General features: G+C 42.9%; 1 protein-coding gene across 2 annotated transcripts in view; it reads left to right on the top strand.

The window, feature by feature from the left end:
* The window catches only part of HTR7 (5-hydroxytryptamine receptor 7), a 41,821-nt gene extending 20,103 nt beyond the window's left edge, over positions 1 to 21,718 (top strand). The window contains exons 2-4 of one of the 2 annotated variants that reach the window (XR_014564866.1): positions 8,176 to 8,925; positions 18,880 to 20,287; positions 20,659 to 21,718. Coding sequence is in view for 1 of the 2 variants with exons in the window: in XM_083740917.1 (XP_083597043.1) it covers positions 8,176 to 8,925; positions 18,880 to 18,922 (793 nt within the window). In the remaining variant the exon portion in view is untranslated. Of the gene's footprint in view, positions 1 to 8,175; positions 8,926 to 18,879; positions 20,293 to 20,658 lie in introns of those variants that run through there. The other variant, XM_083740917.1, reaches the window with a different exon arrangement.
* Positions 21,719 to 27,298: the final 5,580 nt, after the last annotated feature.

The following is a 27,298-nucleotide window of genomic DNA, read 5'->3' as shown; positions in this document are numbered from 1 at the left end:
TGGAGGTAGGGCTTTCCTCCTCTCCGGAAGATTTTCAGAGGCTCCCTGTAACACAACTCCCCCTCTATCTCTCGGCTGAGCTGATGGCAGTTCCCTGACAGGTTCAAATCCCCACTCAGCCATGAAGCTCACAGGGTGACCTTGGGCCAGTCACTGCCTCTCAGCCTAACCTACCTCACAGGGTTGTTGTGGAAATAAATTAGGGGAGAGAGAGCCATGTATTACACCTTGAGCTTCTTGGAGAAAGAGGTGGGCATGAATGCAATAAAGAAGTAAATAGGATTAATTAATAAAGATTATTTTTAAACAAATACGACATAACTGTCATAGAGGCAAACTGCTGAGAACCAAGAATGACCATGCACTAATTCCAAACAAAGCCCCTACCTTAGGGTTGCCATATGTCTGGAATTTCCCGGACATAGCCGAGATTCGGCCATCAGAAACAGTGTCTCGGTAGAAATCGTTCAATGCCTGTGAAAATCCGGACGTATGGCAACCCATGTTGGAAGTGTAGATTTTGGCAAATTTTGCAGCAATGTTTGTGTCCGGATTTTTACCTTTTGAAATATGGCAACTCTACCTAGTCTATCAGCATGATCACCATATGAATGAAGAAAGCCGATAAATAGCCCTCACTAGCCCTGTTCCACAACCTCCTTGAGTGCATTTGGCCCAGCTCAAATGTCTCCTCAAAGTGTGACAAGGCCTCTTGGTTAGACAGTGGTGGGGTTTGAGGTGTGGGTGTTGTAGGTGCCTCTGGAATGTAGCCTGCTGTACAAAGTTCAGGTCATAGACATAACATTGCACCCCCCCCCCCCGGAATATTGTCAATTGGGGAAAGTTTCTCCTCCCTGCTTTATTCACTTATTTCGTGTCCTGAGTGATTTGCGGCCTTCCACACTGTTGATTGTGCTTCTATGGATGGCTCTCAAATTACAGGCATAGTTCAAGACTTTATATTTTCTGTGTTTGCTCAGGGAAGAACAAAGGCAAGTAATGGATAAAACAGCGTGCTGAAAATGACTCCACTTCTCCAAAGATAAATATTGTTACAGCTTTATCATCCAAGCTATGAAGTAGGCTGAGAAGGCTGCATTCATCATCTCCTACATCATTTGCATTCTAAGGAGTTTTCTTTTTAAAAGTCTTAGCATATTTCCACCCCCTTAACCTTTCAGAAACTTAAATATATTGAGGAAAGGAGGAAGTATTGTTGAATATTAAATCCGTTACTACCAACAAACCGAGGGTCGGGGGGTGGGGGAACCTGGAACTGGTCCGTAGGCCCAATATCATTATCTTCCCCACCCCACCTGTCAATCACCTCACATCATGTCCGGTGGCCTTTATTTCTGCTTGCGGGGGTCAACAGAAGCCCCTTTCAAAGCACTGTCTTGAGCAGTGCTTTGAAAGCCTTTCCCAGTGGGCTGGGGTGCCAGAGGTTCCCCACCCTTGGACTAAGAGACAGTGTGTGCGCGCGCGCGAGAGAGAGAAAGATTTCGAAACCCAGCTTTCATTTCTGGGAGAAAAGGGTTTGTCCCTCCCTTCTATGGTTTCCACCTGCCTCCTTTGCCCCATGAGTGTGAAGGCAAATGGCCTCTGTGTCAGCATTGACATGTTCTGCCATAGCCTTTCCCCTTCACAAAGGGGTCGGGAAATGCTTCTGCCTCAACTGAGCCTTAGTTTTCCCCACCGTCTGCTTTATCTGGTGGAGCAGAGTTCGTCCTGGCCAGCTACATTTAACAGATGGTGCGGCTAGTGCTTAAGATAGTAGGGAGACAGAGCAACAAAATGACGGCAGGTCCCAGAGATCTAAGTTGGTGCATCACACTGTTTATATACTTCACTTATTGCTTTTTGGGCCAGGAATATTCATTGAACACAAGGCATGCTAACTGCAGTGCTGCTGGGGGAACCTGATCCAAGCTGGCTAGTAGCCTCTTCATTATTTTCCTGGCAAAACACATGTCTGTCATGTCACCACTGCAGTCATAATCCTCTGTGTATGTGTGTGTGCTGTCTATGCCATTGTTTGTGTGCATATATTTCACAATAAACCATACTGCACTGAAACAATCTACTAAACAAAGGCAGCTGTTCAAACAGCTCAGGACTCGAGGAGTGTGTGCTTGTAGTGTTGGATGTTACTCTTGGCAACTGCATCTTGTTTGACTTGGGCTACAATCCACTCGCTTTCTCCTGCTGAATGTCACAAGGCAGAACCCACAATTGGATCGCCTCTCTCTTGTCACTTAAGGGAAGCCATTCTGTATCACCTGCGGTGAAGGATGAGCAAGAAATGCCTGGAAAGCAGGTGGAGAATTTTGTGCTTTGAAAGGGAAGGGTCCTAGCTCAGCTTTGGATGGTGAAGGCTCCAGATTCAATCCCTGGCATCTCCAGGCAGGACACAGAGAGAACCCTGTCAGAAACCCAGTCAGTCAGTATGGACAATGCCAGTGGCGTAACATGGGTTACCAGTGCCCGGGGCTGCATGGAGGAAGGGTGGGACGGAGTACACATGCATCTTCAACTGCCTAATGGTGTCTGTATCACCCAGAAGATTGCAGCTGCAGAGATAAGAAAAAAAGAGTCACCTGGAGAAGTCACTTCCTGGTTTGCAAACAGAAGCGTTTTCAGTTTCTCATGCTCCTATGTAAGAATAACAGAGAAATAAGTAGACCAGAGCAGGGGAATCTATGGGCAAAGATGAAGACGTGTCTATTATGAGAGGGTTTAAATTTTTTTATTTATTCCATTTCATGATAAACATAGATACAGTGGTACCTCACGTTAAGTACTTAATTCATTCCGGAGGTCCGTACTTAACTTGAAATTGTTCTTAACCTGAAGCACCACTTTAGCTAATGGAGCCTCCTGCTGCCGCTGCGCCACCAAAGCACAATTTCTGTTCTCATCCTGAAGCAAAGTTCTTCACCTGAAGCAATACTTCTGGGTTAGCGGAGTCTGTAACCTGAAGCGTATGTAACCTGAAGTGTATGTAACCCAAGGTACCACTGTACAAATATATATTCCAAGAAAAATGGTGAAAAACCGATAAGCACCTGCATGACTAAGAGAGGGGTTGGAAAAGCTCACTAGTGCAGAAAACAGAAAAAGGATAAGGAAAGGAGGCACAGCAATTATTTGCAGCGGACGTATTGGGAGTTAGAAGTAAATGGTTTCAAAACTCGGCATCTGAGGAAAGAAAGGGCAAAGGAGAAACCCTGCTGTGAAAGCACCTCCGCTGCCAGATTATAAACGACTTTTGAATGAAAGCGGAATGAAGAAGGATCTCAAAAGGGATGAAACGCTTATTTCTGAAGACGGAAATGAGGAAAATGAATAGCCAAGGAAACATACAGAGAGGTAAAAGGAAAATAGAAAGCCATGAGCAGTAGGGGAGCCAAATGAGAAGCGTGTGGATGACAGATAAATGGAGTAAATATATGTACACACACACAAGGCTTTTAAAAAGCCATTTGCAAGATAGGGGACTCATTAAAAAAGAATTCAAGACAATCACAGGGACAAAGAAAAGAACACAGGAAGTACAAAAAGACATCAGCACGGATCATATTAAAATTAGGAAAGGGAAAAAAACCTGATGGTGGAGTTGATGCTAAAACTGAGAGATTTGGAGGAAAAAAGCTCCCCTATGTGTAATGTTTGCAAGGCCTGCTTTGATACAGCGTTTTGGTTTTATTGCATCAGAATCTGGAGGTATTCCAGTCCAGGTTTTATCAGCTGTCTCTCTCCACTGGTTGGACTTCAGAACCAGGCAGTGATGACAAATTCTGGTATGCTTCACTCTACATTTCCACTTTGAACACTTCTAGGTAGTCATGCTTGCACTGACTCTGCACCGTCCTAAGTCCAGGAAGCACACCATCCCATAGAACATACACTGGTACCTCAGGTTACAGACGCTCTAGGTTACAGACTCCGCTAACCCAGAAATAGTACCTCGGGTTAAGAACTTTGCTTCAGGATGAGAACAGAAATCGCGCAGCAGCGGCGCGGCGGCAGCGGGAGGCCTCATTAGCTAAAGTGGTGCTTCAGGTTAAGAACAGTTTCAGGTTAAGAACGGACCTACCGAACGAATTAAGTTCTTAACCCAAGGTACCACTGTAATGTTTGTGATGGTATGGGCAGTAATCTGATTTTGGTAAAGAAAAGAAGAAAAAAAGGTGTCTCTCAAGCTCATGAAGTAAATACTGTAAATCAATATATACAGTTGTACCTTGGTTTTTGAACAGCTTAGTTCTCGAACATTTTGGCTCCCGAACACTGCAAACCGGGACGTGACTGTTCTGATTTGCAAAATATTTTTGGAAGCCAAATATCAGATCGGGCTTCTGCGGCTTCTAATTGGCTGCTGGAACTTCCTGCAGCCAACCAGAAGCTGCACTTGGTTTCTGAATGTTTTGGAAGTCGAACGGACTTCCGGAACAGATTCCATTTGACTTCCAAGGTACGACTGTATTGCAACTCTATGAGGGGTAAACTACAGTTCCCATGATTCTTTAGGAGGGGGGAAATGTGTCAAGTTGCAGATCCTCTCTCAGTGATTTTCTGCACAGGGGCTGGTATATAGGGGTGTATAAATCTGCTAGTTTTAGTTCTCTTAAGTTGTCATGTTTCCAGTCTTAAACAGTGTTCTACATTTCTGCAGCAATCTGTGGTCCCCCCCAAGCCCCTACCCCAATGAAAATTCAACAGTGTTTCAGTGCAAATTTTCCCCAATACACATATCTTTGTATGCAATTTTGATTAACATAATGTATTTTTGCAAGCAATTTTCTCCAATATATATATATAATGCATTTTTCTATATTATTTCCACCAATATATGCACACCAATATTTGCACATTTCCCCCTAATATATGCATTTTCTGTACTTTCTGTATGGTAGGAAAACTGCATTGCAAAATTTGGAAAAGTGTGAATTTCAAAGGATAGAGGTGTTTCAGTTCACATATTGGTTCAATAACTGCAAATGAGGTAGATTCTTATCAAAAAGCAAACAAAAATCAAAATTCGTCCTTATGCCTACTGATACATGTATACATTTCTGTTCAGCCATTCTCCACACTTGCTGCAGAGTAGGTAACTGAATTATTTACTTTGTGTTAAAGAAGAATCTTAATTTTCAAGGTTAATCGAATGTATATATTGAGGTGAATGGTTTGAGGCATACAAGATTGATGCTGTTTTTATCTTGCAGCTGAAATAGAAGTATTAGTGGGACTAGTTTGATGTATTTTTATGTAGATTAATGTATTTTAATTTCAAATAGCATATTTTGTAGAGCCAATATAGTTTTGCACTGACATGTCTTTCTCAATCTAATGCATTTTAATCACGTCGCTCTGTTGCTTGTGCGATTTCTCAAAAATACCTGAATGCATTAATTTTCATTGGTGGGCACTTCAGAAATATGTAATATACATATGATTGATCTTAAATGGGACCGTATTTAACCCTTGGCCACTTATATTAAAAAATAAAACTCAGTTAGGAAATGGCTAGATGTTCATTAACCTTCCTAAACAGAAGCTTAAAAAATAAAGGATTGGTGGACATTTTACTACCCCAAGCCAAATTCTAATGTATCTAATGTGCTGCTAGTGTGTGAAAACAGTCAAGATCCCAGGATTCCCAGGCATGCACCTCCAGATGGTGGAGACATTGGGTGCCATTCTGGTCCCTGGGCATCTTCGCTTGGAGTCAAGTGGCTGATAAAGGTAAAGGACCCCTGACAGTTAAGTCCAGTCGCGAACGACTCTGGGGTTGTGGCGCTCATCTCACTTCACTGGCCGAGGGAGCCAACGTTTGTCTGCAGACAGTTTTTCCGGGTCATGTGGCCAGCATGACTAAGTCGCTTCAGGCAAAACCAGAGCAGTGCACAGAAACGCCGTTCACCTTCCTGCCAGAGCGGTACCTATTTATCTACTTGCACTTTGACGTGCTTTTGAACTGCTAGGTTGGCAGGAGCAGGGACTGAACAACAGGAGCTCTCCCCGTCGCGGAGATTCGAACCGCTGACCTTCTGATTGGCAAGCCCTAGGCTCAGCCAGGTGCAAAATGTGCCTGGCGCCTGGTGATTTTCTAATGCTGTTGGACTCCCAATTTCCATCATTCCTGACCACTGGCTGGGATGGGAACCCAAAAAACATCTAGATGGCATCACACTGGCTTAGCTTATGAAGTGCCACAAGATTCTTGGTTGTTTTTGCAGGGACAGATGGGCGCTGCTTTCCCTCTGAACATAATTCCAAACTGTTGAACTGTCCCATCAGTCTGTCTTGGCAAAACTGTCGAGAAGCATGTGGAACTGCAGGTGAAACATAAGCATTTGTTTTATTCTTACCCCATTCCAAAAGCTCCCTGTTCTTTAACAGCAGGGAAGGGCTTACCTGTGGCTTTTCAGATACTGTTGGACTCCAACTCCCATCAGCGCCAGCCAACATGAACAACAGCCAGAGATTATGGGATTTGTAGTTGTAGATGGAAGATGCCAGGTTACCCACCCGATGGTGTTAGCTTCATGAATTCTTCCATCTTGTAAGGCTTCTTTTTAATCCTGTGTCTGGGATGGAATCTAAAAACACTTGGACGCATTTTATTTAACAAAAAACCATTGATATGAGAATTAAAGCAAGCAGCCCTTTCATGCAGTGAAATGACCACGGAATGCTCCTTTGTTTCAAGTCATTGTAAGCTAATCAAACCGTGGAAGAAATCTGCGTGTTCCAAAATAGTCCCCATAAGAAGCGTGACTCAATAATGCTGCGAAATGCCTTTATTCATTTAAGCAGAATGAAAACATTTAGCTCTCTTTGAAATTGATTTTGCCGCATTTAGAACATTTTTAAATACCAAAGACTAACATTTTCATTGAAGCTGTTGCTTTATTCTGCTTTGAAGAATCACACCCCAACCCCCGCTCCACCCACATGCAAATTTTTAAAGGCAAGGTTTGAAATGGGTTTTTTTTGGGGGGGGGGGAGCCCACAGAAGCATTAGGGAGAATGAACTTAAACCAAACTTGGAATGAAAACCGGACCCAATCTTTGTTCCTGAATCAAAACCAGTGGAGACTGATCCATCGGGGAGAATCTGGCATTGCCCCACCAGCCTCAGCCAGCCCCCACCTGCCTACCTTCTTACTTTCAACTTTTCTAAGGAGTGACACTTGGCTGTCCTTCATCTCAGCTTTGTCCTTGTCTATCTTAGCAGGAAGAAGGATGGGAACAAATGTTGCCTGTCAGTCACTCTGGCTCCACCTCCTCTTGGCCTCTCTCCCAATCACCTTACCAGTCCCAATGGCTACTACTGGCCACCACTATCCCGAAGCCCTCTCTGTAGAGCCTAAAATAATAGTTATTGGTGCCAATGCAGATTCCCCCCCCCCCCCAAGGCAAAACCAGTTTCAAAGGACGATTATCCTCGGGACAAAGGCAGGGAAGAAAAGGTTTATATTTTCCCACCCTGCGCCCATGTTTGCTCTGAACCTGGTAATTATCATCCTTCCCAGTGCATGCTATTTGCATTTAAAATAAAATAAAATACCTACCCATTGAATGTCTAGTTTGGCTCTGACCATGAAGACAATCAGCCTCTGAGTAGAAATGGGAAAAGACAGCATTTCTGTATGCTCTCACATGCTACAGTGTTCAGCCTGTTTTTACATTGCGGAAGCCTTTCTCTCGATCCTTTGACCTAAAGGCCAACCAGTATGGAATGGTATACAGTACTGGACAGTTGCAGTCCTATTTTGGCATTTCCCATCATGCAACTCCCAACTCCCATTAGGCCAAACCCCTGAAGATGGGTTGCTGTAAAGCACACTTAAAAAGCTGCGCAAAAGAAACCAAAAACTGGAATTGTTTCATGCAAGAGAGAGAGAGAGAATAAAATCTGGTTGGTGCATGCATTACCTTTTACTCTCCTGCTTGCTAGTTACCCTAGAAATTGGGTGTTTTAAAGATCCATGCTGGTATGAAATGCAAACTCCTTGTTTCATCTTTCGTTTGCAGGTCAAATTCTTATTACTAGCTACAGTTTAGCCTGCGGGGCTCCCTGCTGCAAGTTACAACAGCAGTGGTTTTGCCCGCAAACTTTGTAACTAACGAAAGGCACACTAACTCTGCTTTCTCTCTGCTTTCTAGGTACCTTGGAATCACCAGGCCCCTCACCTATCCCGTCAGGCAGAATGGGAAGTGTATGGCTAAAATGATCCTGAGCGTGTGGCTGCTGTCGGCTTCAATTACTTTGCCACCCCTCTTTGGCTGGGCTCAGAATATCAACGACGACAAAGTTTGCCTCATCAGCCAAGACTTTGGTTACACCATTTATTCCACGGCGGTGGCGTTTTACATTCCCATGTCCGTGATGCTTTTCATGTACTACCAGATCTTCAAAGCCGCCAAGAAGAGTGCGGCCAAACATAAGTTCGCCGGTTTTCCCCGCCCTGAAGAAAATGAAGGGATCGTTTCAGCGAATGGCATCGTGAAACTGCACAAGGAATCGGAAGAGTGCACAAATTTTTCGCGGCTGCTTAAGCACGAGCGGAAGAACATCTCCATCTTCAAAAGAGAGCAGAAAGCTGCCACCACCCTGGGGATTGTTGTCGGGGCGTTTACGGTGTGCTGGCTGCCGTTTTTCATACTTTCCACCGCCAGACCCTTTATCTGCGGGACGTCTTGCAGTTGTATCCCCCTGTGGGTCGAGAGGACATTTCTCTGGTTGGGTTATGCAAACTCTCTCATCAACCCCTTTATATATGCCTTCTTCAATCGGGACCTGAGGACAACCTATCGCAATCTGCTGCAATGCAGATATAGGAATATCAACCGTAAGCTATCGGCCGCAGGCATGCACGAGGCCCTGAAGCTTGCTGAAAAGCCAGAGTTTGTTCTGTAAGGTCATTTTGCCTTTTATTACACTTATTTGCTGGTTCTTTGTGTAAGCTTTCTCTTCCAAGTAACACCAAATACAGATAAGAATGATTGTGTCTGATTGCAGATTATTCTCTTTTAGTTGAAAATTTCTGTCAGTCTTATCCCAGTTTGTTGTAGCTTTCCCCTCAAGAATCTGGAGAGAATGCTAAGAATTAGAGTTCCCTTTTCTACCCAACTACAGTTGCCCCAGAAAGACAGAATAACAACTAAATAAGTTCATGTGTGAGTGGTTAGCATCATTAATTATATTTGGATACCCCAGTACCAAAATTCTTTGTATTAAAGCAGTCGTATGTGAAGAGGGTGGGTTGTTGTTTTTTTAAAGATAGTGAGCATCTTAATTTAAGATTTCTGTCTGAAGATCTTCTAGTGTGTAGCTATACAAAACTGTGTTACTCCAAACTCAGTAGCTGCTTATACCTTTTTTTTCCAGGAGAGCATAACCACAAACTAGCCATCAGGCCTAATAGTTGTGGGCACATAGCTGTTGTTTTTAAAGCTCTACTTTGTGATTGGATGCTGCCATTGATTGGCTCCCATTGTTATTTCCTGCACTCCTCAGATTACCGGCAAAATCTGGTGAATGATCCATGGAGCATTTTGTCCAAATGATTAGGTGCATGCCTGCTTGATGTCTTCTAGGCTTATTTTTCACTGCTTCTTGAAGTTTAGCTTGACAATGCGTTTAGAAAGCATAAGAGTTTCGTAGGACAGATGGACCCCAAATAAACAATAGTTTTGCTGATCACAGCCTATGAGCAGAATCTCAACATTATTTACTTTGAGTCAGTCCCAAAGATTTTTTATAGAACAATAAGTGGATTTGGGATTGCAGGGTCCGCTGAGGCTAACTGTTGCTAAAGATGCATCTTTCAACCCTGGGACCTTGACCAAAATCCTTGCCGATCCTCTATTGAAGTTGAGAAACTAACAAAAAGAAGCAGTGCTGTCTTGAAAGCTTTGGTACGTTACTATTATTTGAAATCATTGGAACGACAAATATAGACAACTGGGTGAATTGTATAACTGGGGTGAGGAACTTTTGGTCCGCCAGATGGCGATAGACTCCAACTCCCATCACCCCCAGGCAGCAATAGTAACCGATGATGGGAGTTGGAGTTCAGCAGGAGGGCCACAGGTTCCACAGTCCTATTGTATATGATGTGATCCAGTGGGCCCTTTTAGGCATGTACAAAAACATGCACACTTGCAGTGGTGCATAGATAGCCAGTGCTGCTGACTACAACTCCCACCATACCTGATTATTGGCCATACTATTCAGGGCGGATGGGAGTTGTTGTCTAAAAAATCTGGAGCTATGACGTTGACTTACACCTGTACTAGGATATCATTTTCTCTCTCTTTCTTTTCCTTTTGGCAGCAGAACTTGGTACTCTGCTGGGCTATTTCTGGTGCTACCCTGCTTTTGGGGGAACAATCTGTTCAGTAGCACAGTGGTCTCAAAAGCCTGACTGCACATACCAACTTCTCTGCACAGCCCTCTGTCCATGTTGCGTAGATAAGGAACAGGATGTCTCCCTCCTCTGCTGTTAGTGGGAATGAGGCCTGTGTGATCTGTTCAGGTGTTTGCTCAGGTGGTCTATTGGCAGGACTTTGCCTGAGAGCATCTGCTTCTTTGTAGGAAAATTGGCCCTGTGTGCTCTCTCGCTCAGCCATAATTCTTAAGAAAGGAAGTTATTGTGCTCTCCCTCTCTCCCTTATTTGGGGCATGAAAGCTATCAAGTGAAAGTAATGCTAGGCACTAGAACATGATGAACAAGGGCAGGAGTGATGTCAGGGTTGTTGCTTTCAGATCATTTTTGTTTTATGTTTTGCCCAGGTAGCATTTCTTGGGGGTGTGGGGGCAGAGGAATTTGCTTTTGCATTGTGGTATTTTGATATATTTATTTACTGTTGTTTTATTGCATTAGTTTTATTTTATACTTTTGTGCACTGCTCTGGAATATTTTGATGAAGGGTGGTTAATAAATATTTCAAACACTAATATGTATTTAGAAGGATGTCTATTTAGAAATACAAGTTGGTTTCCTTAAGACATGCAGTTTTTCTGCATTGCTTTCATGGGTGGTCTTCAGAAAACCTCATTGGCTTTGGACATCCCTAGAAAGTGGGGTGCGGGTGGGGGATCCCGGGAACAATGAGTGGCATGGCTACCATCCAGCAGCATCCCCTGGGCACTCCTGCTGCCTTCTGCCTGGCAATTTCAGCCACTAAACTCAGCCTGCCAACGTCCACAGGTTTCATCTGTTCATGAATATCCACCACTTTCCTTCCACACATCACCTTTGAGCACATACACGCATGATTTGCCTCAACAAACAAACAAACAAACAAACAAACAAACAAACAAACAAACAAACACATGCCAGCTGACTTCATGAAGAATGCCAACGGACTCATGCACTCATCTTTCATGCTCCACTCATTCACATTAGTACTCTGGCTTTGACTCACAAATAACCACTGGCTTCTGTCAACGGACTTCTGAAGATGAGCTTCAACCAAGCTTACATCTGCAAACATCAGCCTGCTTCCGCTTTACGGCACCTAGCAGCTTCCGAATGTGAACTCCATTGGCTTCCATCCACCAACACCTGCCAGCTTCTGCTGGGTCCCTTGCCAGACATCGGCCAGCTTCCTACCATGGATATCAGCCACCTTCCCATGATCCCACTCGTTTGCAATCCCACTCAGCGAGCAAATTTGCCTTATTATAGCACTCTGTAGCCAGATGACCACCACCTTCCATTTGCCCACTCGCTTCCTCCACATGGAAGAAGACCAAGCAATGAGGCATGCCACAGTGGGGTCCCCACTGTGTCCTGGTGAGGAAGAGGACTTTAAATCAACAGACCTTTCGCTTGGCTCACCTTTGTATTCACTCACCTGCTTTGTGCTTTTGTCATGTCACCAAAAGTCCACAGCTAATGGCAATGCTTGGAGAGGCACCATCATAATCTCTTCAGGCCTCTCAATCCTGGGTGTGCGCCTCAGCAGTGATCTATTGGTGCGCTTATTATTAATAAGGATTTGTAGCCCACCAGGGAGAAGTACACCATAAAACTAGGGTTCTGGGACCTTTTCCAGTGCATTGACCACATTTCTTTGTGGGCAACCATCCGGGCTCTGTATGTGAGTGGCGGGTAGGGTCAGAGGCAGAGAGGAGTGAAGCAATGGATGCGACTCTTACCCTCGCACAGTAGGCTCTAATCCAGCTGTACAAAAGCCAGAGGTTTCTACACACACACCCCTCCATATTTCCTCCAGTTAAGCAGGAACCATTATCACAGTTCAGGAAAACATTCCAACCAGGCGAAAGCAATCGAGGAAGGTGTGGAGCAGGGCCAGGAAGTGGGGAATGGCCTTGGGAGAGTCCTGGGTGCCAGACAGAGGCCCCTACAGGCTGAAGGTTTCCTACCCATGCCATAAAATTGAAGATTAAAAAAAACCCTCCACCCTGCCACTGGGTTATTTGAGACCACCCTAAAACTTAGCATCATGGAGGAAGATCACCTGGAAAGTATGTAGAAGCAAGTGGGGATGCTGGTGAAATTCTTAACGTTCATTTTTCAAAGTATCTTCACCTATTTGTTTACATTGCTGTTTAGACCACATGCAAGCATAGCTTTTGATTTTCCACTCCACAGATGGTGTTCCATATTTGTTCAGGGTAAGAGACGTGCCAAATGATTTGAAATAAATCTGCTGCAGGCAGTCGCTGAGCTGAGGATTTGCTTATTAAATGGATGAAGCCGTTGCTTTATCAGAGGCACTTGTTGGCAGGAATGGGGAAGACCGCGGTGGTTGTTTTCTTTTTAAAAATGCTAAATAACTCTTGTCGAGCTTCAAAATTCATTGTGGGTCCTAAAGGTAGGATTTATCAGGGCCTACCATCCTGCAGAGGTCATGCTTTGGCTCTTTAGGTAAACAAGCCAAACTGTTTATTTCAAAGATAGTTTGGGGAAAGTAGGGAAACTAAATAACCTATGTTGTATGAAAAGGAATCTGTTTCAGCCCACATTGCAGCTCCTTCTATCATTTCTTTTGGAAACGTGGACAATCCTGGTGTGCAGAAGAACTGCAGCTGAGGGATTCCCCCTCTGCCCATGTAGTTTTGGGAAAGGCCCGTTCTTCCAGATTTGCAGTGGCCTCTTTTTAAATTTCTCAGCCTTACACCCAGAATGTTCTGCTTGTAACCTACAGCTGCTGCCTTCCTGAAGCTGTCACAGCCTTGGCTCCTCCTCTGTTTGATTCTGCGGGGCTCAGGCCTGGGTCGCTGACCAGGGCTTTCCCAAGGGGACAGCTTCTGTCCTTTGCAAAAGATTGCACTCATTTGCATGCATTACTTGAGAGTAAGCCCCATTGAACTTGCAGCCCAACCCTATGCAGGAAAATAAGTAAGCCCGCATAAGCTGGCAGCCTCCGTGAGACTTTGCTTCTGAGTAAACATGCGTAGAGTTGTAAGAGATCTAGAGTAGGCCAGGAATCCTGTTCCTGCCAGTGGTGCCATCAGGGGAAGACTTTGGGGCAAATTTCCAAGGTTCCCAAGGCAACAGGGCTGGCTTATACCACATTTTCAGTAGTAAGTAAAGTAATGCAAAGTTACCTAACTGCACCGCTTGTTCTTTCTGGAATGATAAGCTTTGTATAAGAACATATTTCAATTTCTAACAGGCAAACATATGGTTCTTACTGATGGTCAGTCATTCTTAACATAAAACGCTTTAAAAAAAGTACTTTTTCGTTCATTTTGTCTTGTTTCATTTACTGACCTTTATTATTTATTATTCCTTCCTTCTGAAACTAGTTTTGACCTTGGATAAAACCACATGGTTAGTTAATTTCATTTCTAATGCCTATTTTCGTTTTGATTTCAAAACTTAAGCTTGTCTATTTTTCTAATAAAATGAAAGCCAAACCCTGTGTGCATCGTATTCTGACGTCTGTTGCAGATCTTCACCCTTCAATGTGCTTGGTCATGTATCACCTCCTGCCCTTCCCCACCAGAGTAGGATGCTTAGACTGATGGGGGTACCAAAGAACATATTGTGTGTATGAAATGGGGTTTTTCCCCCTGCTGATATGCCTGCTTGTTTGTGTTCTTTAGGGCAAAACTACACCCTACTACAAAGAACATGGAGCTGCTGCTGAACACACCATCCCTGGGTTGACTCTTGTCCCCATCCCCCATCCTCTGGCTTTAACATTTCACTCAACTTAACCCATATCCCTACATCATTGCAGTGTGCATTTCTCCAGCCCACTCAAAACTTATCCGCTGATGGAAGGAAATGCACTTTGTAATGACTTTGTGGGCACAGCACATGTTAAACCAAATGTTTATGGAAAGAAAAGGAAGCCCCATTTTCTGTGTAGCATGTAGTTCTACCCATAGGGCTAAATCCTGAATCTCTGTACATCCAAGTGGCTGGGCGTTGGGCAGTGAAACACTTGCCCTCTGTCAGAGAATGCATGCCATCTCCTCTGTTTCCTCAAAAAAGTAAGCAGAGAGAAATGAATTCTGCCTTCAAAGGACTGTTGGTAGGCTTGAATGACAGAATACCTGGTAGTCTTGAGGACAAATACCCCTCTGTTGCATATGGGGGGGGGGATTCTATGTGCAAAATATTGTTGCACATGAAACTGCAAATACTCCTACATATTGACTCGGCTCAGTCTTGGGTTTGTTTTTTAACCAGCGCTGGAGAAAGTGGCAGGATTTGGCCTTTGTCTTCTTTCACTATTGTGACAGTGTTGCTTTACGTATGTCAGTAAACAGAGCTAGAAAAGTACTTCCAGTTCCTAAGTGCCTTGCAATGCAACTGAGGGCTTGTCCAAGAGGTTTTCCCCTTGCCCTACTCCTTTCCAAGGGAAAAGCTGCTCTTTCGTGATAGAGCAGAACAACTGGCAATCTGGGGGAAACCTGAATTGCTGTTTGCTCTGACTGAGCAGCAAAGAGCAGTTTCCCTTGGGGGAAAGCAGTGAGACAAGAAGAAGTGTGGATAAGTCCTCAGTGCTCATTTGCTCAGAAGAAAGTTTTACTGTGTCTGGTGGGACTTACTCCATCCCTTGCAAACATGTTTTGGATCACAGCCTTAAATGTCTTTTGAGCTCTACCCACAATTGTTGGGCACTATTTGCATGCTATTATTAGATGAACAAGAATAATTTTCAACACCTCTGTGTTGGCACTTAGTTTCAGTGGCAGGAAGTCTTTCTTCTTGCCAACCTAGCTAGAAATCTTTCCATACAGGAACTTTCCAGAAAGCTGAACTCCATGCTGCCACAGGCAAGCCCATGTTTCCAAACATGTGACTGTCGAGCTTAGCATAGGAGCAGGGCAATTAGCAAAGACGAGGTGCTTCCAGGACCACTGTTTTCCCTAAATAAATGCCCATCTTGGTATGTTTATTCCACCCAAAAATTGGTGTATTTCTATTCTTGGAGTACAATTGGAGGAAAAATAGGTTTATTTTTTTTTTGTAAAATATTTATTAAAGATTTTCTTAATACAATAAAAAATAAAAAGCAAAATAACATATAACATATAGTGACCATATTATCTTCACTTCTTTGGGCTTCCTCGCATCTCTCGTTCCTGCGTTCCAAAATTATAAAACTTTAACCAGCAATTTATCACCTTGTTTCAATTCTTATTTTGTATTTTTCCAATATTGTGTCCCTAATTTTAGATACTTTTATCCAAACCTTATAAGCTTAATTTTAACATAATATTTATCCAAAATTTATCTTTTTCTTAAATTTCACTTATCTTCATATTACTTCCAACTAGCTTAATGGTGCCATATTATTTACAATCTTGCATCTTTCTTAACACTCATACAATTTGCAATGTTTTTGTAAATAGTCCTTAAATTTCTTCCAATCCTCTTCCACTGCCTCCTCTCCCAGGTCTCGGATTCTGCCGGTCATTTCTGCTAGTTCCATATAGTCTATCAGTTGCATCTGCCATTCTTCCAGTGTGGGCAAATCTTGAGTTTTCCAATGCTTGGCGACAAGTATCCTTGCTGCTGTTGTTGCATACATAAAAAATGTTCGGTCCTTCTTTAACACCCTCTGGCCAACAATGCCTAAAAGGAAGGCCTCTGGTTTCTTAGGGAAGGTATACTTAAATACCTTTTTCAACTCGTTATATATCATTTCCCAGAAAGCCTTAACTCTAGGGCAAGTCCACCAGAGGTGAAAGAACGTTCCTTCAGTTTCTTTACATTTCCAACACTTATTATCAGACAAATGGTATATTTTTGCAAGCTTGACTGGGGTCATGTACCACCTATATATCATTTTCATAATATTTTCTTTCAAGGCATTACATGCCGTGAACTTCAAACCGGTGGTCCATAACCTTTCCCAGTCAGCAAACATGATATTATACCCAATGTCCTGTGCCCATTTTATCATAGCTGATTTGACCGTTTCATCTTGTGTATTCCATTTTAACAGCAGGTTACACATTCTTGAAAGTACCTTAGTCTTAGGTTCTAACAATTCCGTTTCCAACTTCGACTTTTCCACCTGGAATCCTATCTTTTTATCCAGCTTAAAAACCTCTTTAATCTGAGCATAATGTAGCCAGTCTCGCACTTTATCTTTTAGTTTCTCCAAACTCTGCAGCCTCCAATTATCTCCATCTTTTTCTAATATTTCCCAATATTTCGGCCATTTGGCCTCCATATTGAGTCTTTTCCGGGCCTTAGCTTCCATTGGTGATAACCACCTTGGGGTCTTGTTTTCCAGTAAGTCTTTATATTTTGTCCAGACATTAAACACGGCTTTCCTGACAATATGGTTCTTGAAAGCCTTATGACTTTTAACCTTGTCATACCACAAATATGCATGCCATCCATAAGCATTGTTAAAACCTTCCAGATCCAAAACATCAGTGTTTTCAAGAAGCAGCCAGTCTTTCAACCAGCAGAAAGCTGCTGATTCATAATACAATCTTAAGTCTGGCAGGGCAAAGCCCCCTCTTTCTTTAGCATCAGTTAATATCTTAAACTTAATTCTGGGCTTTTTGCCCTGCCAGACAAATTTGGATATATCTCTTTGCCACCTCCCAAAACACTCCATTTTATCCACAATCTGTAAAGTCTGGAACAAGAACAGCATTTTTGGCAATACATTCATCTTTATAGCAGCAATTCGACCCAACAAGGAAAGTTTCAATCTTGACCAACCTTCTAAATCCCTTTTAATTTCTGACCAACACTTTTCATAATTGTCCTTAGACTCAAATTCTTGGCTGTTATGTTTACCCCTAGGTATCTTACTTTTTTAACCACATTTAACTCTGTCTCTTTCTGAAACCTTTCTGATTCTGAAGATGTCTATTTCCCCCCCAATACCTTAGTTTTTTGCTTGTTTAGTTTAAATCCCGTCACCCGATGGAGGAAAAATAGGTTTAATGGAAAGTATTAAACATCTCCTGAAGACCCATCTATTTCAGAAGGTTTTTGTGGCTCTTAAGATTGATCACATAGCTCTATTTTATTATTTATTGATATTTCACAGAATGTTTTATTCATGTGTTCTTTGGTTTTACTTATGTATTTCTTTGTATTTCTGATTATAATGTTGAATATAGAGGTGGGGAATCCCGCTCATTTTACTCTGAAAAATGTAATCCTTTCATTAGCGTTACAGGGCAAACACACAATTGGTATTCCTGGGTTGCATCCAAAGATACATTTAAGGAAGTTTGTGGAAGAAGAGTGTTTCTAATAAGACACATTGAATAGGTTAAGGCTTAATCTATTGATCATGAATGACATGCTATGAAACAACGAGAGGTGTGGATCTTAAGGCAAATTAACTTGAAATTCACAGAAGGAAAGTTTCCCATTTCCTCCTCCTCTCTGAATCTGATTTTGCCCTGCCCCCAGCCACTGAAAAGTCCTTCTGAATAATAACTCTCTCTCTCTCTCTCTCTCTCTCTCTCTCTCTCTCTCTCTCTCTGTGTGTGTGTGTGTGTGTCCTGGGGGAAGGAGGCCTAGGAAACATCTGTAAATTCAATTAAGTCAACATATTTTGGATTTAAGCCTGATTTGGGGAGATTGTTTCTAAGCAATTTTGCTTCCTTTCTCCATAACTTTGTCTCAGTCTATAGTCTGCTTTCTTGTTTTCATTTTACAAAAATTCCTAGGAACCACTGTTACCCAATACACCTACAGAATCCTACCTCATCAGCGTCCTAGCCCCTCAACTATGTTTTGTGTCTTGGTCACATAAAAATGTGACAAAGAGACCAGAATACACACACACACACATACAGGCAACTCCCCGTTTGCGTGGGGGTTGAGACCATTGATAAGTAGAGGCCTGCAACATTTCTGAGCTGATGTTTGGCAGGGTGTGTCAGGAGCATCGCAGCTCTATCCTCTGTCCTTCCTCCTCCCTTTTCCCCTTGCAGTCATCACTCAGAAAACCCCTATTGACTGATTTTCACCTTAGACAATAACCCCCACTTGTGTTGTGTTGTGATTGTCCCCAGCCTCCCAGAAATCAATCAGGAAGGGACACATCAAGTGGGAACTTCTGATCAGAACCTGCAGCGATAGCTGTCTCCTAAGCACTGGTCTCTCACCTATCCATTTAACCTTTAGATCACTTCACTTGTTCTTGAACAATTCTGAGAAGGCTTCCTCTTGATCCCACCTTGCTTTCTGAACCAACCAAATTCTGTCTGTATCCTACTTGGCCTCCATCTTTCAAAGGGCCGGTTCCTAAAAGTCTCCTATGACCTGTCATGCCCATCCTTGACATGTCATAGGACTCCCCTATGGGACAAGGAATCTTCTTCTGTACGCTATGATTATAAGTTAAAGAACATTCATCTTGATATATTTCTGTGGTTTTTATTTCTTGAAACAGGAGGAGCTCTGATTACTCAAGAAAAAAGAGCCATGACTTATGACTGGATGCAGATGAAACAGTCATATAATGAATAAGGCACTGCTGCACAAGGAACAGCGTTGAAGATCCAACCTGCAAGGAGACTGTGATGGGCTCAGGAAACACACAGGGTCTTCTTGGGAAGGGGATACTGTAAAGAAAGTCTATGAGCTTGGTATATTGTATTAAATGTACTTCAGCAGCATACAGTGACATCTCTTTCGATCGCCTTTTCTTTTCTTCAGCTGAACCGATGACCATTGTGTACAAATAAACCATTTTCTTTGTCTGGGGGTGGGGGGAAGAGAAGATGACAAGATTGCATAGGCAATAAGCAGTTGGATGCATGACTGAAATGGCGAGGGAGGTCCCTCTCAGGTGTGCCTTATTGTGAGGGGCTCGCTCTACTTGTCCTGCCAACCCGATGACTTTGCCAACTGTCCCTGTTAGTTGTTCTTGCACCCCCTTTTATAACCCTTTCAACCAGAGCAGGCAAAATTTCACCCTGGGTATCAATATTTCCCTCACAAGGAGAAATAATCGAAAAGCTGTGGCAACAGAAGAAAGTGTAGATGGGAACTGGAGGCTGAGGCCTGTATCCAGTGCAATGCTAAGTAGCCATCATCTCCCTCAGCACCAGAATTTCCATTTTTGTAATTAGACTTCCCCTCCCACCTTCCTCAAATCTGCTCTGGAGATTTGAGGGACACCCCAGATCAGATTTAGGGGCTGCACGGGGAGAAGAGAGAGGAAAGTCCCATTATGCAAGTGGAACTCCTTGTGGGGATGGGACAGTTGCTTAATGCTGCATTGGATATAAGTCTGTGTAACCTTTCATCTTTATCACTCAATGTAAATTATAAAGATCACTTGGTTACAGTTTTTTAACAACTTGTTTCTGACCAGGAAGACAAAATAGGAAGGGTAACAACACAGCTTTATTTTTTGCACATTCCACCTCAGCTCCCCTTTTTGCTCACTTCCTTTCCAACTTGCTCCTCTTCCTGTTGCTGAGAATCATGGGAAGTGTAGACACCACTAGATTTATATTATATAAGCTTTCTTGGAAGTCTATGCTTTGCCAACCTGTCCATGGTTTGCAAATACAAATGGGAAATAAACTTGCAGCGGTTTAGATATATCAGTTTCCTAGTGCTATGAATATCCAGGAAGGGACTATGATACAGAATGCATTTTGCAGGAGGGTTGTTAATGTTTTCCAAGCAAAGGATTATGGTTGTGAAGATGCTTGCCACTGCAAGGTGCAAAATATTATAGGCTGGCTCCAATGCACAAAAGGTTAGCCAGGCTTGTCTCAGATGAGAAGATGCCGCACAACCCTAACCATGGTTTACTCAAAAGGGTGTCCAGATTTACTCCCAGGTAAGTATGCTTAGGGGACGCAGGTGGCGCTGTGGGTTAAAGCCTCAGCGCCTAGGACTTGCCGATCGAAAGGTCGGCGGTTCGAATCCCTGCGGCGGGGTGCGCTCCCGCTGCTCGGTCCCAGCGCCTGCCAACCTAGCAGTTCGAAAGCACCTCCGGGTGCAAGTAGATAAATAGGGACCGCTTACCAGCGGGAAGGTAAACGGTGTTTCCGTGTGCGGCTCTGGCTCGCCAGAGCAGCGATGTCACGCTGGCCACGTGACCCGGAAGTGTCTCCGGACAGCGCTGGCCCCTGGCCTCTTGAGTGAGATGGGCGCACAACCCCAGAGTCTGTCAAGACTGGCCCGTACGGGCAGGCGTACCTTTACCTTTAAGTATGCTTAGACTTACAACCATAGTGCAAAAAGAGATCTTAATTGTGTTTAAAGAAATTAAAGTGCATGCTTCAAAAATGTAAGTAGCTGCTGCAGAGGGAACAGAATTAGGACTCACCAACACCGCAGGCCTGTAAGAAATTATCCCCAGTGCTTCCCTGGGATGGAAGTTTCCATTTAAAGATTTTTGTCAGAACTGTGGTGGGCCTGGGATGGAATTGAAACACACACCCCCCACTTTGCATCCTGGTTCTGAACCTAGCTCAATGATCCACCCACCCAAGACATGGCAGCTATTTAAATTGTTTAAAAGATGCACATTAACTCCTTGGATGCAGTTAACATTGTATCTAGTTTGACCCTTGGCTAACATGTCCCATTGATTTCCTTTGGGCTTTAGTGCAACTGATATTGAGCTGGTTGACATGTAATGCCAAGAGAACTAAGGCATAGCTTGAACGCATACACTCCTTGGGAAGGAGATTGTGGCTGCTTTGCTCTTCCTGAAGTTCTTGTTGCTGTGTTGCTGTGAGCTAAGCCATGGTTAGGCTTAGCATTTTACCACATGGTTTGTCTTGCTCCAGACAAGGATGAGCTGTGACCAAGGTTTGTTCTTGGGTTTACAGCTCATGCTTTGTCTGGAGGAGACGTACCATGAGCCTGAATTAGGAAGGCACACCGTAGCTTAGCTGCAAGCTGTGTGGCCAGCAGGAGGACCAAGGGAGGTTTGTTTTCTGTGTGTATCGGTTCATTCTCTGTATTTGGCCAATGTCTGGCTAAAGAAGAAGGGACAAAAGGATAAAAATGAGATCTACTCAAAAGCAGGCATCGGATCTAAAATAGGAAAATCATTTCTCTTTGACATAGAAGGTAATTTAAATGGTGATAGTGAATCGCTAGACTATATTAGGAAAATATAGGGCTACAGTGAATTCGTTGCAGATGATTCAACAAGCAAAACCCAATATATTCAACGCAACCCTTAATTTATGTGTCTGTTATCCTATTTCAATGTCATTTCGGGGTGTGCTAAAATGTGTTAATAAATTATATGAATGGTGGTATGATTTCAGCAGCTTTCTGTGTACTGTATTTCCTGTTCTTATGTGTAGATACCCCTTTTTTCACAGAGAACCATGTTTGTTGCCTTGAACTTCATGAGACCAAGGGTCACATCTGTCCTTTGTAGTGATAACAATAAATAATATTACCCAGACAACATTCTGTCAAAGCTTGCCAGAAGTGCATCCATACTTAATTATCAGCATTCATTGCACTGGTTCCTGCATACATAAATGAATGCCTTTTGCTAATTCAGACTGATTTCCTCAAATGAATGGGTTACATTGTAGATAGATCTGAATGGAATCCATGATGTGAGAGTGATAGAATGAGTGTCTGTCAGCCTTAATATTTCCATATAGGAGAATGGGAAAGCTCTGATCAGGCAGATTGAGAACAACAGCAGAACAGTCTTCTTGCAATGGGCTCCCACACTCAAGATTAAATGTGGGGACCCTATTGTATTATGAAAGAGAGGAAATCAAAAGGCTACACCTCTAGGATGATCTGTGCCATGGTGATTCAGCACAGAGTGGTCCTTGCACAGCTGTCACTGTTATCATTGACCATTCAAAGAGCACCAATAAAAGGAAAGCTATCTGGTTGTTAATTGCATTCTACATCTCTATCACAAGGTGATGAACAAAATATAGTGAAAATGGTCAAATATAGTTAAAAACAGAAGTGGAATTTTAAAAGCAATACAAAATGGACACCCACAGCAGAGACCTATTCATTCAACTGAGAAAGCTTGTTGGATCAAACAAACAAAAATATTCAGTTTGTTTCCAGGAAGTGCAGGTAACTGCAGAATTTCATCGCGGCTGTGTTGGATTTCTACCCCATTTCCAAGGCAAAACAGTGTCCTTTCAAGGGGTGCAAAATGAACTTGTACTACTTGTTCAAAGCTTGTATTCCTCATTCTGCAGCTTTGGTGAAAGCTTAGAAAAAACTAAAAAACTTAACAGGGCCATTCCATTCTCTTTTATTACATGATCCTAAGAATATAGGGCCGCATTTAGTGAACCTGGCAATGCACAAAGTTTCATAGCCAATGGAATTTTACCAGTAAAGGCAAAAAAAAAGCAACATATTGTCCTAGTTCTTAAGTTGTGATGCAGCTCTAGTTGTTCCAGAATGCACACTAGGTGTGTATCAGAATGTCCATTCAAGCATATACCCCACTGAGATCAATGGAGAGACCATAGAGGTGTTCACCAAATTGCCCCCTGCAGTCAATTAATGTGGGGGCCTAAGGGGAATGTGCTTACCAGCCATACCACCAGTGGCTGCACACATTCAGTGTTAATGCGAAATGGGTCTTATGCACACATAGCTCCTTTACCAGTCTGGGAAGTCTAGCTGATCAAGACTTTGTACACAACATGCTGGGAGTAAAGCAACAGCACTTGCAATAAGTTACCTGAACCAGTCAGGGGCAATATACAAAAAGAGAACCTGTTTTTCCTCCTCACTCATTCCTTCTCTCATAGTAACTACTTTTCTGGCTTTTACTTCCTTCCTACTTTTCTCCAAGTCAGTTCCAGCCACTTACAGTAGGAGATAGTTTGTGCAAGCAGAACAAACCTGTACCTTGGTTGCTGAACACCTTGGAACTCCTACATTACTGGAAGTAAGTGTTGCAGTTTTCGAACGGTTTTCGGAAGCCGAACATCCGGTGTGGCTTCCGATTGGCTGCAGGAGCTTCCTGCAGCCAATCAAAAGCCACGTTTTGGTTTCTGAATGTTTTGGAAGTTGAACGGACTTCCGGAACGGATTCTGTTCGACTTCCAAGGTACCACTGTATTCAGAATGGCTTTGTTTGCCGATAAACCTCATGTTTCTTTATCCTTCCAACCAGAAAAGAAGAAGAAGAAGAGGAGGAGGAGGAGGAGGAGTTTGGATTTGATATCCCGCTTTATCACTACCCGAAGGAGTGTCAAAGCGGCTAACATTCTCCTTTCCCTTCCTCCCCCACAACAAACACTCTGTGAGGTGAGTGGGGCTGAGAGACTTCAGAGAAGTGTGACTAGCCCAAGGTCACCCAGCAGCTGCATGTGGAGGAGCAGAGACGCGAACCGGGTTCACCAGATTACAAGTCTACTGCTCTTAACCACTACACTACACTGGCTCTTACCAGACTCTTTCTGTACACCGCTGCACTATATTTACCAAACTCTCAACACACCTTACATTTAAAGCACCCAAAGAATCCTGGGAACTGCTAGGAATTGTTACTCTGTGAGTGGAAATGATAGTTCCCCTGATTCTTTGTAGCTGGTGTGTGCCCTCAATATATGCTGTGCATGCAGCCCAACAGTTCTGACTGGGTAATGGAGGCAGATGCATATACAGCCTTGTGCCACTTTCTTCTGCCAAAGACATGGCTGCCAGGGGTGGCCAGGGTGCAGGATGGCTTGGGAGAGATGTGACTTATGGGCACATTCCTGCTACCCACTTAAAACATCAGCTCAACTTCTCTGCACTTGAGTGCCCCAAGCTAATACTATTTGCTTTGCTGCATTGCCTTCATTTCATTGCCTTGGTTGCCAAGGCAACAGGGCTACTTTCCCCTTCCCTAAACACTTCCCTAACTTTTCGAGCACCCTCTGAAAATTTGCCAAAAATGAGTATTTGAAAGGTGCACAAAAAACATTCTCAAAACTCAGTGGCCCGGTTTGGCTCCACTCTAGCTTTTTTATAGATTGCCATGGAAACAGGGAATTGGAAAGATTACTCCTTGCCAACTGCTTGTGGTGGGTCTTATTAATTTCTTTAATAGAAGTGCTACATCCAGCTCAGGCATAGCCCTCCAGATGTTGTTGAACTCCAGCTCCCATCAGCCTCCCAGCCAGCATGGACAATGGTCAGGAATGATGGGAGTTGGAGTCCAACAATGCCTTGAAGACCAATCTCCATTCCTGAGCTTGATGAAGCACTTCTACTAAAGAAATGAATAGGGTCTTATTATAAATAAAGCACACACAAAAGAGTAGTCCTTCACAAAATTGTTTTTTTTTTAAACTCTGAAATCTACATCCAGAGAGGGACACCAAATTCTACGAAAGTTTTCAGAGCAGGAAGTAAATCAGGAGACTTTGTTGAAAGGAGGAGAAAATTGTGGTTCATATTGTCAGAACCCAATCTAGACTTGACCATAGCTTGGTGATTCTACCTTGCACGACAAGGACAGCCTACTGCTGGGCTGTGGTCTGGGGATCCGCCCTTGCAGAGTGATGATCAGATGCTGAACAGAAAGGTCCACAGCACCACAGAAGCCTCCTTCACTGAATGGGGGAACATGTCAGGAAGATGCTCGAAGGTGGTGAATAGGATTCCCTTGAGCTTGCTCGTAGCAGCCCTCTTGTGCATGGGGGAATGCCATTCTGACTGCCTAAGGATCAGCACGGGGAGAATGAGCTTGCTACCAACTGGATGAAAATGAAATTGGATAAACAACTGAATGGAAGCAGTTTGCATTCCAGCGTGGGCTTCAACTTGCAGCCACGAAACACTGCATTCCAGCAGCACTTAAATTGAATAAGTACATATCTACTTTTTAAACAAAACACTGTTTAAATATAAGAAGAGGGGATATAAATTTAAGTGTAAATAATTTTAAATAAATCTGGTTTTCTGTTTTAAAGAGGAAGAGTGAGAGTGGGATGCCAGGGACTCTGGGCAGGAAAGTGATGTGTGCCTGTTCACATAACTTGAGTAGTAAAAATAACTGGTGGTGATCTTTCCGCTTTTACTTCAGTTGGGCAGTTTCGCAAACCAATTGATTTATATTTTATTTCTTTATTACGTTTATATCCTGCCTTTCCACCAAGGAGCTCAAGGTTTTCCATCTCCCCATTTTATCTTCACAACAACCCAGTGGGGACCAGAACTCTGCTCTTCCATGTCTTAGTCCAGCACTCTAACCACTGTGCCACAATAGCTGTCAAAGTTCTCAGCACTGTCTTTCTCATTGTTGCAATGAATTGGCCAAACTGCAATGATTTATGCCAATAGGCGCCTATCAATGCACATCTGATGTAGCAGAGTAACCTTGGGAACTGATGGCCTTTGCCCTGGTGTGGCTGAAGGAGGCGATTCTGCTTTCTCTTAGGGCTACTTCACACAAGGCATTTCCTTTTCCATGTGAGCAGCCCCACCTAGTAGCACTTAAGGAATCCGACCTTTGCGAATGCCATACATGAAAATACTGATCCACATGTCTCAGACTAATTTTCAAATCAGAAGGTGGCAGATGATGTGCTACTCCGAATGTTGCGACACAGTTCTCAGCATCGTATTGTATTTTACATATTATTTTGAAACATGCACTTGGATGTAAATTAGAACATGCCTTCCTGAGACTACTAAAACAAAGCACTCTGAGATTAATGCACGAACAGCACAGAGATTGGAAAATGACATGGAATAAAAATGAGAAATATTTGTTCAACCCCATTCCCACCATTCCTGGCTGTGGATTTTTTTGTCCTGCCTAGCTGACCCTGAATACAACTAGCAGCAATTCCTGTGATTGTGGCACTGGCAGGGGCATGTTGCTATGATTGCAGGATTGTGGCTGGCTGTATACATGGTTACCCCATTCACATCAGCCTACCTGGAGGGGGAAGAAAATATTCGTGCACTCTGTAGACCTTACATTTCTGCTAGCGGTGGATTATTTATTCTGTGTTCTGTTCCTTTCACACCTCTGATCTCAAGCCTCCCTTGAGTTTTCTGAACAGGCCCATTTAATTTGTAATGAAAACGAAGAAGAAAGCTACATAAAAGTCTCTCTCACACTTGCAATTCAGTCCAGTCTAGATTCTAAATTTGTATGAGCATCTAGCCAATATTTCAGTATCGTATTATAGATTAAGGATGGGGGGTGGGGGCTTGTCTGAGCTTTATTGCACTTTGTCATCACACAAACATTTATTTCCACTCTTCCTTAACATCAGGGTGATTTGTATTTTTCTTATGTTCAGAGCTGAAGAAAAATAAAGTATATTTTAAAAAGAGATTATTTCAGCATTATCTGTACACGTTAAGTTCTGGTTCATCAAAGAAAAGAGATTCAATTAGATATAATTTGACAAGAACTCGGCTCTGGGCAGACATTGATATAATGGAATTCATGATCCATTTGATCCATTTTCTTTGGGAGCTGGAGCATTAGGAAATGAGCAGAAACAGAACCGATTCGGGACTTTGCATATGTATGTGTGTTTGTATAAAAAATTCCTTTTTCCTGACTGAAATTCAAATGAAACATTTAGTTTTATCCCTAATTAGCGCAACAGCTTAATATAATCAGCTTGCAACAGAAAAGAATTGCATTAATTCCCAAATCCTTCAGTAAATGTGGTGAAAAGTGTTAAATAAATGCCCATGGCTACAATACCGAACTCATCATTTGAAGTAACATATACAAGTGCAGACCCTCAGCAACATTTATTTATTTAGAAAGACTTAAAAACTACATGATATGTGTATGAGAGAGTGAGTACACATGCACAAACAATTTAAAGACTGTTAAAAATCAGTATCCATTCTTAAAAACTAATACAAATAACGAA

This window comes from Podarcis gaigeae (genome assembly GCF_964106915.1).
Source record: "Podarcis gaigeae genome assembly, chromosome: 5".
Lineage (NCBI taxonomy): Eukaryota > Metazoa > Chordata > Lepidosauria > Squamata > Lacertidae > Podarcis > Podarcis gaigeae.
The sequence above is the reverse complement of the archived record's forward strand: the minus strand, read 5'-3'. Positions and strand labels throughout refer to the sequence as shown.